This window comes from Chionomys nivalis, chromosome X, assembly GCF_950005125.1.
Source record: "Chionomys nivalis chromosome X, mChiNiv1.1, whole genome shotgun sequence".
NCBI lineage: Eukaryota > Metazoa > Chordata > Mammalia > Rodentia > Cricetidae > Chionomys > Chionomys nivalis.
Genome location: NC_080112.1, coordinates 107129406 through 107147914, shown reverse-complemented (window position 1 = coordinate 107147914; position 18509 = coordinate 107129406). Strand labels below are relative to the sequence as shown.

The window sequence follows — 18509 nt, the reverse complement described above, 5'->3', positions numbered from 1 at the left end:
TCTATCTTGAAGGATGAAAGACTGCTACAGTTGAGAACATTGAAAATCAGAGGATTTAATGGACCCTCAGTCATAGGTAAACTGCAGTAGTCTCTTTTAATAAGTTAAACTGAAGTTAAATTGCCAGGGTAGAGAGATGAATCTGTGATCTTCGTGATCTCAGTGGTTCTGAATCGGTCATGTATGGCACAGGTATCTTTTGAGGTGGCTGTTTCTGGGGAGATAGTGGTTTCTCCTGAGGTGGTGCTAGCTTCAATTATGTGACTAGCTATTCCCTACTCCTTCTTTAATGTTCTCCATACATTCTTCCTCCTCCACTTCAAAGATTTAGATTCCTGAGAATGACTTGGTGGCATTTCTACAGCTCTGGTATGAGGATATGGAATTCTTCCTCAACCTGGAATAACATGCTGAGATGTCTTTTATATGCGAGTCCTTTAAAACTGTAAGGACTGAAATGTGTTGGTGTTGATGTGTGTTTCTTTTCTACAATAATTATTTTAACTTGGTTTTTACATCTAAAGAGCTGCTACATGGTCATGTACCTATGTTTCATAACTGTTATAGATGAGTGTGATTTCATTTAGTATAATGAGCTCTGGTACTTTGGAAATGCATTGGAACTTTGTCAGACACTGTTGCTATGTAATGGCTCACTGACCTTTATGATCCTTGATTCTGTATCCATAGTGGTGGTATTACAGTTGTGTATCTCAGAACATGGCCTATTTTATCCTTTAATTTAGCCAAAGATTCTAGGTGCATGGAAAATGTTCACCCGACTTTGCCTAGTATAGTACAACTTACAGACTTAAAAATTACCAAAATCAAAGAGATCTATCTTGCTAAAGTGATAATGAGTTAATTAAATATTTCACTTGAATTTTATGATCTATTCAAATGCTATTGTCATTGCATTCCAGAATTCCACTCAAGATACTTCAGTGAATTTAGTCATCATTTCTCCATAGTCAATTCTAGTAGAACAATTCCTCAGTCTTCACTGGACTATGCAAATTCAATATATTTGAAGATTCTTGGTAAGGGATATTTCCAAATTCCTCTCAATTTTGATATGTCTCACTAAAATTTCGGTGTAGTGCATGCAATATTGCATTCTATTACGACACCTACATACATATATATTTATTTCATTACATATAATCTATATATGTAAGAAAAGTAAAATGTGTACTGATTGGGTGGAGGAAAGGGATTGTAAAAGAAGGAAGATGGGTGGAGAACAAGAGATTTTAATCCAGTCAATTTAAGTAAGGAACCATTATTTCTTTCTTTCTTTCTTTCTTTCTTTCTTTCTTTCTTTCTTTCTTTCTTTCTTTCTTTCTTTCTTTCTTTCTTTCTTTCTTTCTTTCTTCCTATCTATCTAATCTATCTATCTATCTATCTATCTATCTATCTATCTATCTATCTATCTATCTATCTATCTATCTATCTATCTATATTATATTACATATGTGTGTAAATAGGTATTAAGTATAATATTGAATATGAGAAAACATGTTATATTTGTCTTCTTGACATTCTCAACATCATTGTGTAGCTCTTCCTTTTCCACACATTAACCTCAAAATTTGCTATTATTTCTTCTCTTAATTTTCCCTTCTCTAATTGGAGAAGCTATGATTTCAGTATGTTTTTAATGAACGTTTATCTAACAGATATGGTTAGCATATTGAATCCATGTATTGGCCATTTGTATTCCTGTGAGAACTGCCCAGTGCATTTTCCACTTTTATTTGGTGATTCCTGTACATCTTTAGATATTAGATTTTGAGTTCTTTATAGAGTGTAGATATTAAACATGTCAGATGTATAGTGGGAAAGCATTGTTGCCATTCTGATGTCTGCCTCGTCACAGTTACTTATTTCCTTTGCACTGCAGAAGCTTGTTTATTTCATGCAATGTCACTCATGAATTCTTGTTATTTTCTGAGCTGTTTCCAGTCTCTTTTTAGTAAGGCTATTGTGTACCTATATCTCGTTTTAATGTTTTGTTTTGTTTTGGCTTTTGTTTTTCTTTTTGAAGATGTGGTTCTCTTTAGCTTTAGAATCTGCCCTAGAACTTGCTGTTGTGGACCAGATTGACCTTGAACTCATAGAGATCCACCCGCCTCTGCCTGCTGGGATTAAAGGCTGTGTTTTCCTCAAGTTACAATGTTTTCTTCAAGTTTTGTTGCAGCGATGTCAGTATGTCCCATCATAAATTAGGATCCTTGATCTAATTTGAATTAGTTTTGGAGGAGTGAGGGACAAGAATGAATGATCACCCATTTAGATTTAGTTAGCCAATTTTACCAGTACTTTTATTAAAGCAGCTTTCCTCGATATTTGTTTTTTTGGTGTCCTTAGAAATATATAAGTGACTGTGGATGTACAGATTTACTTCTGAGTCTTTGATTATATCCCATGGGTCTGCATATCTTGATTCTTGCAGTTGCATTCATTTTTGTTGCTAGCTCCATAGTGTAATCTGAGAACACGTATTATGCCACCTCCAGCATTGCTGTGGTTGCTTATGATCTTTTGTTTTCATCTCTGTATTCTGGGATTTTGTTTTCCTTTAAGATAAATAGAATTGGGATTTTGCAAGACATTGCTTTGCATCTGTATATTACATTCAGTAACATAGTCATTTTGTTCATGTATGTAAATGGAAATGTTTTTACTACTCTAGCGCCTCTTTCAGTTTCTTCAGTGTTTTAATGTTTTTATTTTTCAAGTACTTCACTCATCAGTTAAGTTTATTCCTCGGCATGATAACTTTTTGAAATTAACCACTGGGCTTGAAATTGTGTTTCAGATTTATTTCTCTATATCAGGGTTTTTGATCACTTTTTTTTAAATCTTGCTGTGCACTCTGCTTCCTTGGTGAAAGTGTTCAGCACATGTTATTGCTTGTGTTTGAGTGTTTCTACTCTTTTAATTACATGAACACATCACTTTTCCATAGAGATTATTTAACCTCGTGTTTGTCATTTGCTTTATTCCTCCTTATTGATTCTTTGTGGATTTCACATCATGCATCCCATCCCCATTTATCACTTATTCCCCTTGCATCTGTCCTGTGTCCTTGCAACTCACTCAATCAAAACCAAATTTAGAAGAAACGCCAAACAGAGAGAAGAAACAAAACAAAACATAATATACATTAATAAAAGAGAGAAGAACTTTGTCATGGAAGATGTATTGTGACCCATTGAGTCACACAGTTTACCCTTAGTTCATTCATCTTTTGTTCATTGCTATGGCTCATTGGTCTGGTTCAAGGCCTGTGGCCTCTGCTAGACCATTGATAATGGGATCTCATTGGGGCTCCTCCTAGATATCCCAATGTTGTTCTATGTCATGGAGATCCTACTGCTTTGAATCTGTAAGTTTGTCCTCTTCACATGCCCCAGAATTTCATAGATGGATGTTGAGGTGGAGGTTGATGTGGGCTTAGTCATAGTGCTGGTTCTGGGACTGGGTGTGCAAAGGGACTGGTAGCTGTATAGGTCCACCTACCTTCTTTCCCTCATCAACACTAGCAGGTGGTCTCTCTAGCACTGCCTCTGCTAGTTCAACCAATGCAGACTACAGTAAGGAGGGGAGCCAGTTTTCTTGCGCTCAGGTCCTCAGATCCGGTCTCCCACACTCACACCACAGGGCAAGCTCCAATGTTTTGCACAGGCAAGGTGCAGGACCCTCTCTCCTGATTGCTGTAGGGGGCATACAAGGCCAGACAGAGTCAGCTCTCCTGCTTTCAGGCCCTCGGGGTTGGCTCATTTTTGCCAAAGACCACAGGGTCAGCTCTAGTGTGCTTCACAGACAGGGGGCAGAGCCTGCTCTTTCTTGCACTAATGCTGCTGTGGGTTAGGGCTAGCTCTCCAACTCTTGTAATCCAGGGCCATTTTTCTCACCTGCCTCAGGTGGTAATGGTGACGGGGGAGGGCATCATTCTCTCTCTAACCCTTGCCACTATGTGACAAATGAGAGGAGAAAGGATCAGAACTCCTGCTCTCATGCCTTTAGGGTCAGCAAACCTGCTTCCTTCCCACAGGGTCAGCTATAGTGTGTTGCTCAGGTGAGGTGCATACCTGTGGCAGTGGGTGGCATTTTACCTGTGTTGGGGTGATCTCTCCCTAAAGGGGTAGGGCCAGCTCCCCTGCTGTAGTATCCAGTGAGGGGCAGGGACAGCTATCTCAGGGCCAGTGAATTGTGGGCCTGGCTCAGCACAGCATGATTCTACTGATCCCTTCTACTAATATGGGCCATGGGCATCAATCATCACAGATCCCAGCTGCTGCAGGACCATGAACCCAGACATGACCCTAGGTAGCAGACTATGACAGACATATTCATGGCATCAGATGGCAGTACCATACACACAGATCAATAAGGCCTTGGCAGCAGCATGGTCCTCAGATCCCAATGTTCTCTGAGGTGTCTGACCTGTCCCCAGTCATCTGCTTGGCCCTCAGTGGAATCAGGAGCAACAAACCTTAACCCATACCCTGGCAGATGCAGGGAAAAGGACCCCGGCCTGACCCTAGTCTGCATCCCTGGCCTGAATGACACCATGGCCATGGGTGCCAGCATGGGCCGTTAAGATCAGAATGTCCCTGGTGGAAGCACAGTCCTCAGACACCTTCATGGCCATAGGTTGAGGCCCAGACCCCAGACATTGATGAAGTCTTTGGTGGCAACATGGGCCACAGACATTAATAGAGACCCTGACTGTGGCAGGACCACAGACCCTGACCTGTTCATAGGCAGCAACCCGTGCCCAGATATCACCATGGTCCCAGGTGGCAGGTCCCTTATGGTCCTCCACATATATGAGAGAATGTAGGATTTAATTGGACATCATTGCAAGAGGTGCTTCATTAAACTGTGGTTCTCCCTTTATCTTTAGGATACGTGTTTTTATATTTTAGGATTATATTGGAACTAGTATTTCTGACTATAGACTCAGATCAGTTTGAAAACCCTAACCATTTTATTTCATGCATATCTCTTGCAATTTTGGTATGTCTGCACATGCCACAAAGGTGACCAAATATGACAAGTCATGCATAGTGATATTTTGTTGATAATCTAACAAATAAAGCTTACCCGAAGATCAGAGTGCAGAGCTAGCCACACTAGTCAGCCATACAGGACAGGCAGTGGTTGCACACACCTTTAATCCCAGTAACCACACTATTTAGTCATATAGGCCAGGCACTGGCAATGCACTCCTATAATACCAAGGCTAGAGAGGAATATGAGGCAGGATGAGACCTGAACTCACTCTCTTTTCAGTCTGAACGTTTCACTGAGTTAAGAGCTCTCTGGTGGTTGACTTCTCTTTAATTTTCAGGTAAGATTTATTTGGTAGATCATAGACAAAATATCCATATACTCAGGGGCTATAATGTCATTCCTGTTTCTTTAATCACAGTTAATTTGATGTCTTAGTACATTCTATTTCCAAGTTAGTAATGATGCTATCAATTTTGTATAGATTTACCCTTTCTCTTGTGGTGGTTTATATACTATTGAGATCAAATATCACGAATCCAGTAGCTAGGTGACCAAAATTGTCTTCTCTTAAGTTAGTGCTCATTTCTATTCACATTTTGTCACATATACTCATTTACATATGCATATATATGTAGAGAATTTGGTTATATTTTTATTCATATACAAAAAGATTTTAATAGACACATAAAACAATTTCCTTTGCCTACAAATAGAAGTGGCTGTTTTGCTATTTATTCTGCAAATATTTACCCATATTGCCAACAATTGTTGCAAAGACTCTGTGGATATCTGTCAAGTTTTCTAAATGTTTCTCACCCTTATGCAGCTTCATTAAGATGGACAACAAGAACCCAAACACACTCCTGGATCTTGCTATACATCAACTCCTGAGTAATGAAACTGCAACCATTCACGCTCTCGAGGAGATCCCAAGGGACCTTTTTGTTCCACTATTCTGTGCCTCCTTCAAGGGTGTGCATAAGAATATAGTGAAGGCAATGGTGAAGGTTTGGCCCTTTACTTGTCTTCATATTGGCACATTTACTGTGCGCAGACCCCATCGTGAACTCCTGACAGCCATGCTGGAAGGTCTTCAATTCCTGCCCGTTCAGAACTCAGGATCTAGGTAAGACCCTGTATAATAGAGTCATGCGAAGACACAGGAGGTAACACCACAGCCTGCTACTTTTCCAAAGGTAGTACGTGCAAATAGTGATAAAGAATGTGGAACTCTTAGTCTAATACCTGAGATCACATTGGAAACAATTTTCTTAAAATATTGAATCTGGGATATATTTCACTGAGGGCACTGTTGTCAGATTTGCATTATGGTGTTATTATTACATAGAAAAAAGGCACGAGTGTTAAGACTGCTGAGGATGGTGGCAAATTGAAGAAAAAAAATTAATGTGTGCTGTTTAGTGATAAATGTTGTCATCTTGTTCAATGCTGTCTCCTTCTTGAAGGGGCACAAGAAGACACTGACAGCAATGGTTAAGCCTCAACCATGTTTTGTCTCCACATTAGAAAATTATGCATATAAGAACCACTGAACTGAAGGGCATGATTGATGGTGTTCAAGTGTTAAAGCCAAGAGCTCAGCTTTTCAACAGTAATGTGTATAATATGTATATGATAAGATAGCCAAAATATTATCCTGGAGCCTGCTGCAAGAATGGACCAGATAATCTCTCTGAGTTAGTTAATAGCAAATGCTTAAAATCATTGTAAGAGGTTGGTACATGAGTTGAGGTTATCTTAAACACTCTGATGTCTTACAAAGGGTTTTAATTTTGTAATAGAGGTGGGAGAGGCTACTGTGGATAGATATCCATAATTGAGATGTTTCATGAAGACAGGCATAGGAAGACACTATGAAAATTTATTGATTACAGAAAACAGTAAAGGACATAGTATTGCTTAACAAAATCTTGCTGGTAGCTGGTGTATGAAATGACAAAAACAAAAAGAAAGATGATTTTATCACAACATGTTTTCATTGATCCTGCTGGGTTATATTAATGTCTCTACCTCATAATATTTTGTGTGTTTTTTTTTTCCCTACAGGATCCCTAAACTGAGGATCCTAGATTTAAGGGAGGATTCTGGCTGCAAGATCGTCTGCCCCGAGATCCGTACTAAGTCACCTGCATGCCTTTTCTCCTGTGCTCACTCAGAGCACTCAATCTTGAAGATTCAGTCCCAGCAGAGTATTGCAAGTTCAGAACCTGAGGTTCAACCTTCTAGTCTTCCCATGGAATTAATAGTGAACATTTCCATTGTTAGTAGTATCACCCTAAGGGAGCATGAATATTTGACTCTGCTTCTGAACAAAGTGGAAGACAGTTCAGGGTCTTTGCATCTCTGCTGCCGAGATTTGGAAATTGATGAATTGGGTGATAGGAGAAACATTCTCAACCATCTAGATCTTAAATGTCTAGTCAACTTGTCAGTATTTCAGGGCTCTCTCGATGATGTCAACAACCTTCTGGCTCAAGTGGGACAGCTGAGAAGATTTTGCCTGTCTAGAATCACTTGTAGATCTTTGAATGGGAAAGCCTTCCGGAATTTTGTCTCACATCTTAGGTGTATGGACCATCTCAATGAACTAAATTTGCATTCTTTCGTCCTCACAGATCATCTGGAAACTGCCCTGCGGTAAGGGCATGGGGTAGATACTGTATTTCCAATAGTAGATAGCTTTTTAACATGAAAGAAATAATTCTTAGATAGTCTTGACCTACCCATAATCCTTTCTCCTTCTTCCTCAGCATAGGCAATTCTGGGAGTTTAAAAACAGTCATGGAATGGTATCTTTCTGTAATTGAAGAGAAAAATGGGGTTACAAAAAGTGTAGTCAGGTGAGCATGTGTAGGCACTGTGCTCATTCCAGAAACATGAATGTCAAAAGAGAAATGCAGCTCTCCTCTGGCCATCGAGAGATAAAGAGGGGAAATTGAAAGGCATTAAGTTCTGGCACAGGTGCACAGATTCATACACCCATAAACAGTTATGTCACATCATGAGGAAAATCCCCAAGGTTCAGGCCATGACTGGAGAGGCTGTCATTTATGGACTGGCCAATGGGAACGTCCATTTGGTTGCCCCTTCTCTCCCCTCTCTTCTAAGCAGGTGAAATAGCTCCCCTTTTGGTTGTTGTATTTTCTAAGTTGATAGCATTTTCACTATGTTTTTCACACAATTTTATAAGAATATGTTGTACATACTGTCGAGGTTAAAATAGTATTTTCCAGGGTGGTAATGTATCTCTCACAGACCCACAAGTACATTAAGTGTGTGAAAGCTCACATCATTTGCTGATGATGTGCAAAACAGTTTGTTCTAGATTCACAGATATAGTTCCCCTCTTTTAGTCCTGATTTTTCGATAAATCCTTTTCTGTTTTCTCCCTGCAGAGTCCTACCAACCAGTTTGGATTTCTTACATTTAACATTCTGTGAACTTTCTTACAATGATTTCAAGTTTCTAGCTGAGTGCCCTCAAATCAACCATTTAAAGTTGCTGAATATCACCCATAATCCGATGTACTGGGAAGATTGTGAGCCCTTTTATAACATCTTGCATAGAATCTCTGGTACCTTGCAACATCTGGCAGTTAATCAGTGCGTTTTAACAGATTCTATGGTTGCTGGTGTCATCCCCGCACTCAGTCGCTGTTCCCAACTTCGAATGCTCAACTTCTCCTCAAATCCTGTTAGTATGCCCATGCTCATGAGACTCCTTGAGCACTTAACACCGTTGATGGAGCTTAAATACGTGATTTATCCTATCCCTGTGCATTGCTACGGGAGATGGCCCGTCCAGGACAGTTTAGATCAGCAGAAACTGGCTAATGTGCAGGCACGATTAAAACGAATGCTACGAGAAACAGGGCGGAGCGACATGATTTGGTTTACATACCCTGGATAAATTTATGATCCAACATAGCTTCATCTGGATACATATCCTTTAATTATGAAACGTTTTTAAAATAAATTATAATTCCAACAGTTTCACCTTGATACATTTCCTATAAGTGTTAAATGTTTTTTTTTTTCCTTGTTCCGGTAGAGTTCTTATGTTGTAGCAAAATACAGGTAAAATTATAGGTATGTAACTGATATCTATAGCAAATACTTTGTAAGAGGATGGAAGGCTTGTAGAGAATCTGTGTGTCTCTTGACTATTGTTTTTGATAATGCTTCATCGTAGCTACTGAAGTTTTAGTTAGAAGATGTGGAAAGTCTACATCATGAAAATTTCACTAAGATGTAGCTGTGGGTACTTGACACCTGTCACAATACTCTAACCTTACACGGATATGTTTTTGAAGGGCAGGTATTTGTTGAAACCAACGCTTTCCCCCCTAAGTTGTATTAAGCTTCTCTATTTAATGCTGCCTTCTGTCTCTTAAAGGAAACCATCTGAATTTAACAGTGACAAAAAGAATCTGCACTATTACCCATTGAGTGGTTCAGCTTTTTTTCATTTCATACTCTTTCACCAAAGTTTGGATTGGGATATTATTGTAGTCAACAGAAATGAACGGACAAACAAGGCAAGGTTTCTGTCACTCAGTGGCTAAATATTTCTGTGGCTCATCTGTTTCTCCACAGTTTACTAGTGCATAGAAGGAAGTTGTTTTACCCTCTTGGACCACATTTTATTTCCCTTGCTCTTGGTGCATGTTCTGTTCAAGGCAACGTGGACTCTATTGCCGATATCTCGGTGGAGACCTCCAAATTTTGCCGCGCACCGCGCCCCCATGTCTGCGCTCTGTGCACTGGCACCCAGTTACCGAGATTCGGGCAAGGGGGCTGGAGGTTAAAATACACAGACACACACAGACAGAGAGACTGCGACACGGGTCATCCTTGAATTCCCCAAGAATGCCCCCTTTATTGTGTTCAGGGGCAGATTATATAGAGATAGCCACGCCCCCGCCAAACCCACCAGAAACCACTCTCCTGCCATCAGGAACTCCTGAAGGTCTCTCGCTTAGAGCAGCTGTAGGCACTCAGATCAGGGGCTTACAAGAAATTCAGGATCTGGGGTCTCACTGCTCCCAACCCTCTATGATGTTCAGTCTCTTCTCAGCAGAGTTCATGGGTTCCATGTTACCGTCTTGGAGGCTTTCTCTCACATCTGTTTGACGTCTGCCTTCTGTCATTGTGCAAAACGCCTGACATAATAGACTAAAAAGGAAGAGAATTTTGTTTCCCTGCTTTCGAAGTTTCACCATGCTTGTTTAATTGCACTGCTTTGAAACTTCAGCAAGGAAGAACATGGTAAAGAGTTTGCGGCAGGGAGAATCCTTTTAATTCATGAAGCATAGAACCAGAGAGAGCAGGATCCTGAGTCCCTATACAGCCTTCAGTAGTGGGACTATACTGTTCTGCATCCTTGAACTTGACTGCTCTAAAGTTTTTACCACCTGCCCTGGAGCCATTCTTGACCTAGCTAACCTATTCAAAATTTCGACCACCTGCCATAAGCCATCAGCTTGAGACTACCTTCTATTATATTAGCTTAGGAAGATATTTAGGACACATGCATAATTCTTCCTTCATTATATACATGATTCTGTTTGAATATTCTGGTGCATCTTTTTTATTAAAGTTGCCACAATTGCTATAATATTATATAGCAAATATGTACATGGAGTCCTTTATATTTCACACTAAAACATGATGACCATACAGAGAAAGCATGTTTGTTCAAGATATACTGCAAAAGAAACATATAGAAACAATTGATTAGTTACATACACGTGTTATTAATGTATTGATGTGGTCAAACACTGTGTTACAAGGACATATCAAAAGTGTATAAAATTTAATGTGTTCCTGTCATATGCTGAAATGTGAACACCAATGCATTTTAATTAATTACTAAGTAAATGAAACAAAATTAAACATTTATGCCATTATTTTTAAAAAACTGCATTTTAAAGGATCTAATAAGAAAAAAAAACAAAAATAATATTATGTCTCTCTTATTTCAGTTTATAAATGATAATATACTGAGTTTCAGATCAACCAAGCAAAAATAATGTTAAAAGTTGCAGAATTTTATTCATAGTTCTCACATTTGGGATGATATTGATCTTTATTTCAGTGATATAAAACATGAAAATTTATCTACAAAGGTAAAGTTTGTATGAGTACATTTATATAAAATATTATCAAAGTCAAGAAGATATCAGTAAAAACAATATGCACAATTTGCTATGTTATTTCTATTTTCAACTCACATATATGTGATTTTATCAATGACATTGTTAAGAACATATAAAACATCTATGTTAAGAATTATATATTCCACAAAGCCATTACGTGCAATAGGATCAAAAACCCATTGCCATTGTTCTTCAGTTCTCAGTAGTCCTCATTGTCCGCTATGTTCAGCGAGTCTGGTTTTGTCCCATGCTTTTTCAGACCCCGGCCAGCTGGCCTTGGTGAGTTCCCGATAGAACATCCCCATTGCCTCAGTGTGTGGGTGCACCCCTCGCGGTCCTGAGTTCCTTGCTCGTGCTCTCTCTCCTTCTGCTCCTCCTTTGGATCGTGAGACTTCAGTCCAGTGCTCCAATGTTGGTGTCTGTGGGAGCCTAGGTAGTTTGGATGCTCACCTTAATAGACCTGGATGGAGGTGGGTGGTCCTTGGACCTCCCACAGGGCAGGGAAACCTGATTGCTCTTTGGGCTGAGGAGGCAGGAAGACTTGATTGGGGGAGGGGGGGTAATGGGAGGTGGTGGCGGGGAAGAGGCAGAAATCTTTAATAAATAAATAAATAAATAAAATAATTATTTATTCCAATTTGAAAGAAACCGAACAAAACAGAATTCAATTTGGTTTGAGCCAAGTATGGAAACACATGACTTTAATCCCAGTACCTGATACTCAGAGCCAGATATCTGTGAGTTCAAGGCCAGACTGGTATACGTAGTGCCAGCCATGGCAATGTATTAAGACCTTGTCTCAAAAAAATTTGAATAGAAATGCAAGTATCTGAATAACTCCTAAATCCATGCTTTAATAAAAATTTAAATTTATTTATTAAGTTACTAAGAACTATCTTTTCTCATTTTACATAGCAATCCCAGTTCCCACTCACTCCCCTCCTCTTACTTCTCTTTCAAACTAACACACAACCCTGCACCATACACATCTCAGAGAGGGTAAGGTTTTTCATGAGAAGTCACCAAAATCTAGCACATTGCTTTGAGGCAGGACAAAGACCCTCCACACTATATCTAGGCTGAGAAAGGTAGCCTTCAAAAGAGAATGGGTTCCAATGACCCAGTACACAAGCAATAGGGATAACTTCTGGTCTCAGAGCCACTGGTTCCCCAGCCACACAACTGTCACCCACATTCAGAGGGTCTAGTTTAGTCTTATGCTGGTCCTTGCTGTGAGAATGGAGTCAGTGAGCTCCCATTAGCTCAGGTAAGCTGTTTCATTGGGTATACCCATCATGGTCTTGACCCCTTTGATCATATGATGACATGTCTCTCCTCTATATTATCTTTTATCCTAACTAAGGAAAACCATAACTATATATTCTTCAGCTCTGTCAAAGATTTCAGAAGGATATAATATTACATATGTAAACAGGAAATGCATTGTAAGCAACTTTCTTGTTTTTGTTATTTTTATTATTTTTTTCCTCCTCCCCTCCTCCGAATTCCCCTCCCCTCCCCCTCCCTCTCCAGTCCAAAGAGCAGTCAGGGTTTCCTGCCCTGTGGGAAGTCCAAGGTCCTCCCCCCTCCATCAGGTCTAGGAAGGTGAGCATCCAAACAGACTAGGCTCCCACAAAGTCAGTCCATGCAGTAGAATGAAAACCCAGTGCCATTGTCCTTGGCTTCTCAGTCAGCCCTCATTGTCAGCCACCTTCAGAGAGTCCAGTTTGATCAGACGCTCTATCAGGCCCAGTCCAGCTGGACTTGGTGAGCTCCCATTAGATCAGCCCCAGCTTCTCAGTGGGTGGGCGCACCCCTCACGGTCCTGACTTCCTTGCTCATGTTCTCCCTCCTTCTGCCCCTCATTTGGACCTTGGGAGCTCAGTTCAGTGCTCCAGTGTGGGTCTCTATCTCTAGCTTAATCCATCGCCAGATGAAGGTTCTATGGTGATATGCAAGATATTCATCAGTGTGGCTATAGGAGAAGGCCAGTTCAGGCGCCCTCTTCTCAGCTGCCCAAGGAACAAGCTGGGGACATCTCCTTGGACACCTTGGAACCCCTCTAGAGTCAAGTCTCTTGCCAACCGCAAATTGGCTCCCTTAATCAAGATATCTTCTTCCCTGCTCCCATATCCACCCTTCCTCCATTCCAACCACCCCATTCCCCCAAATTCTCCCCATACTCCCTTTCTCCTTTCTCTCTCCCCATCTCCCTTTATCCCCACCCTACCGCCACCCCAGTACTCCCAACTTTTGCCTGGCAATCTTGTCTACTTCCAATATCCAGGAGGATAGCTATCTGCTTTTCTTTGGGTTTACCTTCTTATTTAGCTTCTATAGAATCATGAATTATAGGCTCAATGTCCTTTATTTATGGCTAGAATCCAGTTATGAGTGAGTACATACCATATTCATCTTTTTGGGACTGGGTTGCCTCACTCAGGATAGTGTTTTCTGTTTCCATCCATTTGCATGGAAAATTCAAGATGTCATTGTTTTTTACCACTGAGTATTACTCTAATGCATATATATTCCACACTTTCTTTATCCATTCTTCCATTGAGGGGCATCTAGGTTGTTTCCAGGTTCTGGCTATTACAAATAATGCTGCTATGAACATAGTTGAACAAATGTTTTTGTGTTATGATTGGGTATCTCTTAGGTATATTCCCAAGAGTGGTATTGCTGGTTCCTTGGGTAGGTTGATCCCGAATTTCCTGAGAAAATGCCACGCTGATTTCCAAAGTGGTTGCACAAGTTTGCATTCCCACCAGCAATGGATGAGTGTTCCCCTTACTCCACATCCTCTTCAGCAAAGGCTATATCATTGGTGTCTTTGATTTTAGCCCCATTCTGACAGGTGTATGATGGTATCTCAAATTTGTTTTGATTTGCATTTCCCTTATAACTAAGGAGGTTGAGCATGACCTTAAATGTCTTTTGGCCATTTGAACTTCTTCTGTTGAGAATTCTCTGTTCAGTTCAGTGCCCCATTTTTTAATTGGGTTAATTAGCATTTTAACGACTAGTTTCTTGAGTTCTTTATATATTTTGGAGATCAGACCTTTGTCTGATGCGGGGTTGGTGAAAATTTTCTCCCAATCAGTAGGTTGCCTTTTTGTCTTAATGACAGTATCCTTTGCTTTACAGCAGCTTCTCAGTTTTAGGTGGTCCCATTTATTCAATTTTGCTCTTATTGTTGGCTTTGCCCAGTCCAATGTGGATGAGGCATGTTTGCTGCCTCTGAGTGCCATGCATATTTCCCCAGCTCCAGGGTAACAGCAGGTCTGTGTCACCATTAAGCAATTTATAACATGCTGTTCAGAGACCCCATTTAAGTGTTCAGCCTCCTGAATGTTTCAGAGTTCATGCTGCCAGCACAAACCCAGAAGCCACAATATCTTATGCTGAGTCAGTAAAACTTGTCTTAAAAAAAAAAAAAACACCTCTGCTTGCCCACAGAAACCAGAGCCTATCTGAAAAATAATGATGTTACCAAGAATCTGAGTTTGGCTCCTGTTTTTGTGAGTTTAGAAGTCTTTTTCTTTGTTTTTTGTTTGTTTGTTTGTTTGTTTTTTGTTTTTTTGTTTTGTTTTGTTTTGTTTTGTTTTTTTTTTTTTGGTATTTTCGAGACAGGGTTTCCCTGTGGTTTTGGAGCCTGTCCTGGAACTAGCTCTTGTAGATCAGGCTGGTCTTGAACTCACAGAGATCCGCCTGCCTCTGCCTCCCAAGTGCTGGGATTAAGGGCATGCGCCACCACCGCCAGGCTAGAAGCCTTTTTCTTAAATGTTTCTTAGACTATATGTGGAAATTCTTGCCCCATGCTGGCACACCGTTTATAGGCAGAGGCTGCTTGCTCAATTTCCTTGATGCCCAGACCCAAAATAATATGACAATATATGTTAATTATAACACTGCTTGGCCAGTCACTTAAGCACATTGCAAGTTAGCACTTGCATCTTAAATTAACCTATTTCTATTAGTCTCTGTATTGTGGCGTAGCTGTGGTGTACAGGGCAATGTTCCTGTGTCTGTAATTTCTGGTGGCTACATGGTTTCTCTTTGCCTCCACCTACTCTGCCCTGCTCTATCTTCTTGGAATTCCCACCTTGTCCTTTTCTGCAGTGCAATAGGCCCAAAGCAGCTTCTTTATTAGCCAGTGGTATTCACAGAATACATAATGGAACACCATATCATCCCTGTTTGAGTTCCTGTTCTGAATTCCTTTAATGATGGTCTCCATTGATAAAGCATAAGCGAACAAAATCTTTTCCTTCTGAACTTGCTTTTTGGTCATAATGTTTTGTTGCAGTAATACAAACACTAAGTACAGAAAGGTATTCTTCAGTCTACCAAAAGAAAATGCAAGCACCAACCCTGTCACAAAAAATTGACCTACAATCTGTCCTGCCTGCAAGGTATTCAAAGATAGTGGTGGTACAGAACTAGTGGGAGTTGCCAAGAGGTAACTGATTCACCTAAGGCCCAGACCAAGAGATGGAACCCATGACTGACACTGCTTGACTCACCAAGACCCTGATTCTGGATATCTCAAGGACACAGGTTAAAAACAAATAACACTCATCTTCAAAAGGAAAGAAATGTAGTGATGAAATGACTCCTGATGATATGCTGCTATCCTCATACATCAGGGACTGACTTATTTGATCATCCTCAGAAAAGATCTTTCCTGCCACAAATAGGCATGTATTCACAGAGAGTATGTCAGAGAGAATTTTTGTAACACACAGTTATAAAGGGGATGTCTCTATTAAATCCCTCTCTTCAGAACACAGGGAACCCAGTGAAAGAGGAGAAAAACAGAGTGTAGGAACAAGCAGGGTTGGAGGGCATCCGAAGAACAAGGCCCTCTAAATTAACTAAACAAGTCTTATATGAACTCTTAGAGACAGAAGCAGCAAGTACAAGGCTGCCTCTGGCCTACAACAGGTCCTTGGTTTATACAGTATAGCATTTAGAATTATATTTTGATGAAACTCCTGAGTGTGTGAATGAGAGGGTCCCTGACTATTGTGCCTGCTGGTGCTGCTCTTTGCCTTCTGTTGGGTTGCCTGGTCCAGTGTCAATGTGATGATTTTTGTTTTTTCTTATTATAGATTATTTTGTCATATTTCTTTGTTAATTTTTGATGCCTATTCTTTTCAAATAAGAGAAAGAAATGGAGTGGAGCCCAAGGGGAGATCAGGTGGAGGAAGAACTGGGAGGAATAAAGTGAGGGGAAACTTTAATTAGGATGTTTTATATTAGAAAAGACTCTATTTTAAACTTTAAAAGAAAAAAAATAGTTTTTTCTTTGGAATAGGGGTTCCCAGTGCACCATAGTTTATCCCTGACCTAGTTGGCTTTCATGGACTCTGGGTGAGAGAAATCACATATAAATTAAGAGTTCACATTTAATGGGTAGCTGTAATAATAGGGATGATACAATGTTTACCTGGTAATAAGAGTTTATATAATCCTTTAAGAAAGATAGACAACACAGCATTAGGGCTGGTTAGATAAGTATGTGGTAATGGCAGCTATGACAGATAGACTATGCTCCTTCCTCAAGATGTGCATGGTAGAAGGAATCCCAGATAACCAATGTTCCAGTCATAAGATGTACATAGTAGGAGGGAAGAGAAGACACTCCAGCATGCAGTTCTGATTTCCATATATATTTTATGCACTGTTCACCAAATAGAAAGATAGATAGAAATATAAATACATGGATGGATGGATGGATGGATGGATGGATGGATGGATGGATGGATGGATGAATAGATAGATGGATTGTTGCCTTTCTAGCTAGCTACATATACACATGCATGCATGCATATATGGAAGAGAGACATACAGACACATAGTTAGATATAATGCTAAACTAAACACAAAAGCGTGGTACTCTTCTCACACCCACACTGAGCATGATTTACCACTCCCATTGACACACAAAGAATGAAGATTCAATCTACAAAGTCTTGTAAACTCATGCAAAAAACTCACAATGTTCATTTGATGCACAAAGATATGATTAGTAACTGGACTTTCTTTAATTTGTAATTATTTTCAGAAATTAATACCTTGATATCTTCCTCAGAGTTGGTTTTTAATTCATTTACTACTGTATGCTTATTGATATTTATAATCGACTAAACAGTAATACTGTTGAAGGCTTTTATGCTGCTACTAAAATTTCATCATAAAGCTCAGCTCTAAGATTTTTAAAATACAAAGTTTTATAAACATAGGGGACATTTAGCAAAGCAAAAAAACCAAAGAACCAGAAGAGATATCACAATGACAATAGGTAGTGAAAAATGTCTTACTAACACAGAAAAATTTACACCATGGAGTATTATTCAGTGTTTAAAAACAACTGCTCATAAAGTTTTCAGGCAAATGTGGGCTGTGTTGAAGGCATGTCAGTAATTATTACATGTTTTCCAAGTGGTTGGATGGTTATCCTCAGTGTAGGAAGCTGTAGGTAAGGTAAGTTGTGAGGACCACAGCTACAAGTGAAGGGGCTGGATACTGTGGCCCTAGAGCTACCTGAAAGAGGTGGTCCTGGTTATGTGTGCCCTAGAGCTAGAAGTGGTGACCCTGACTAAGGTGACCCTAGAGCTGAAAGTGGGAGCCCTGGTTATGGTGACCCTAAAGATGAAAGTGTAGGTCCTAGTTAGGATTGCCTTAGAGGTGAAATTGAAGGTCCTGGTTAGGTGGCCTTAGAGCTGAAAGTAGAGCTTCTGGTTACTGGTACCCTAGAGAAGAAAGTGGAGGTCGTGGTTATTGTGGCTCTAGAGGTGAAAATGGAGGACCTGGTTATGATGACCCTAGAGCTGAAAGTGGGGTCCCTGGATACTGTTACCCCAGAGATAAAAGTATAGATCCTGGTTACAGTGACCCTAGAGTGTGCTGAAAGTGGAGGTCCTGGTTATGGTGACCCCAGAGCTTAAAGTGAATGTCCTATTTAAGGTGGATCTAGAGCTACCTGAAAACGGGTGCCCTGGAGCTGAAAGTGGAGGTCCTGGTTACTGTGGCCCGAGAGAAAGCTGAAAATGGGGTCCCTGGTTTCTGTGACCATGGAGCTAGAAGTGGGGGCCCTGGCTACTGTGACCCTAGAGATGAAAGTGGAAGTCCTGGTTTGTGTGAACCTAGAACCAAATTGGAGGTCCTGGTTACCGTGACTCTAGAGCTGAAAGTGGGGACCGACCCTGGTTACTGTGACCCTAGAGATGAAATTATAGGTCCTGGTGATGGTGACCCCAGTGCTGAAAGTGAATTTCCTGTTTAAGGTGAGCCTAGA

General features: G+C 40.3%; 1 protein-coding gene across 1 annotated transcript; it reads left to right on the top strand.

Annotated features, from left to right (window-relative positions):
• The first annotated feature begins 5861 nt into the window (after positions 1-5861).
• LOC130868567 (melanoma antigen preferentially expressed in tumors-like) lies at positions 5862-8955 on the top strand. The gene is made up of 3 exons (XM_057760732.1): positions 5862-6151; positions 7093-7683; positions 8442-8955. The coding sequence occupies exons 1-3, from the start codon at positions 5862-5864 to the stop codon at positions 8953-8955; spliced, it is 1395 nt and encodes a 464-aa protein (XP_057616715.1).
• Positions 8956-18509: the final 9554 nt, after the last annotated feature.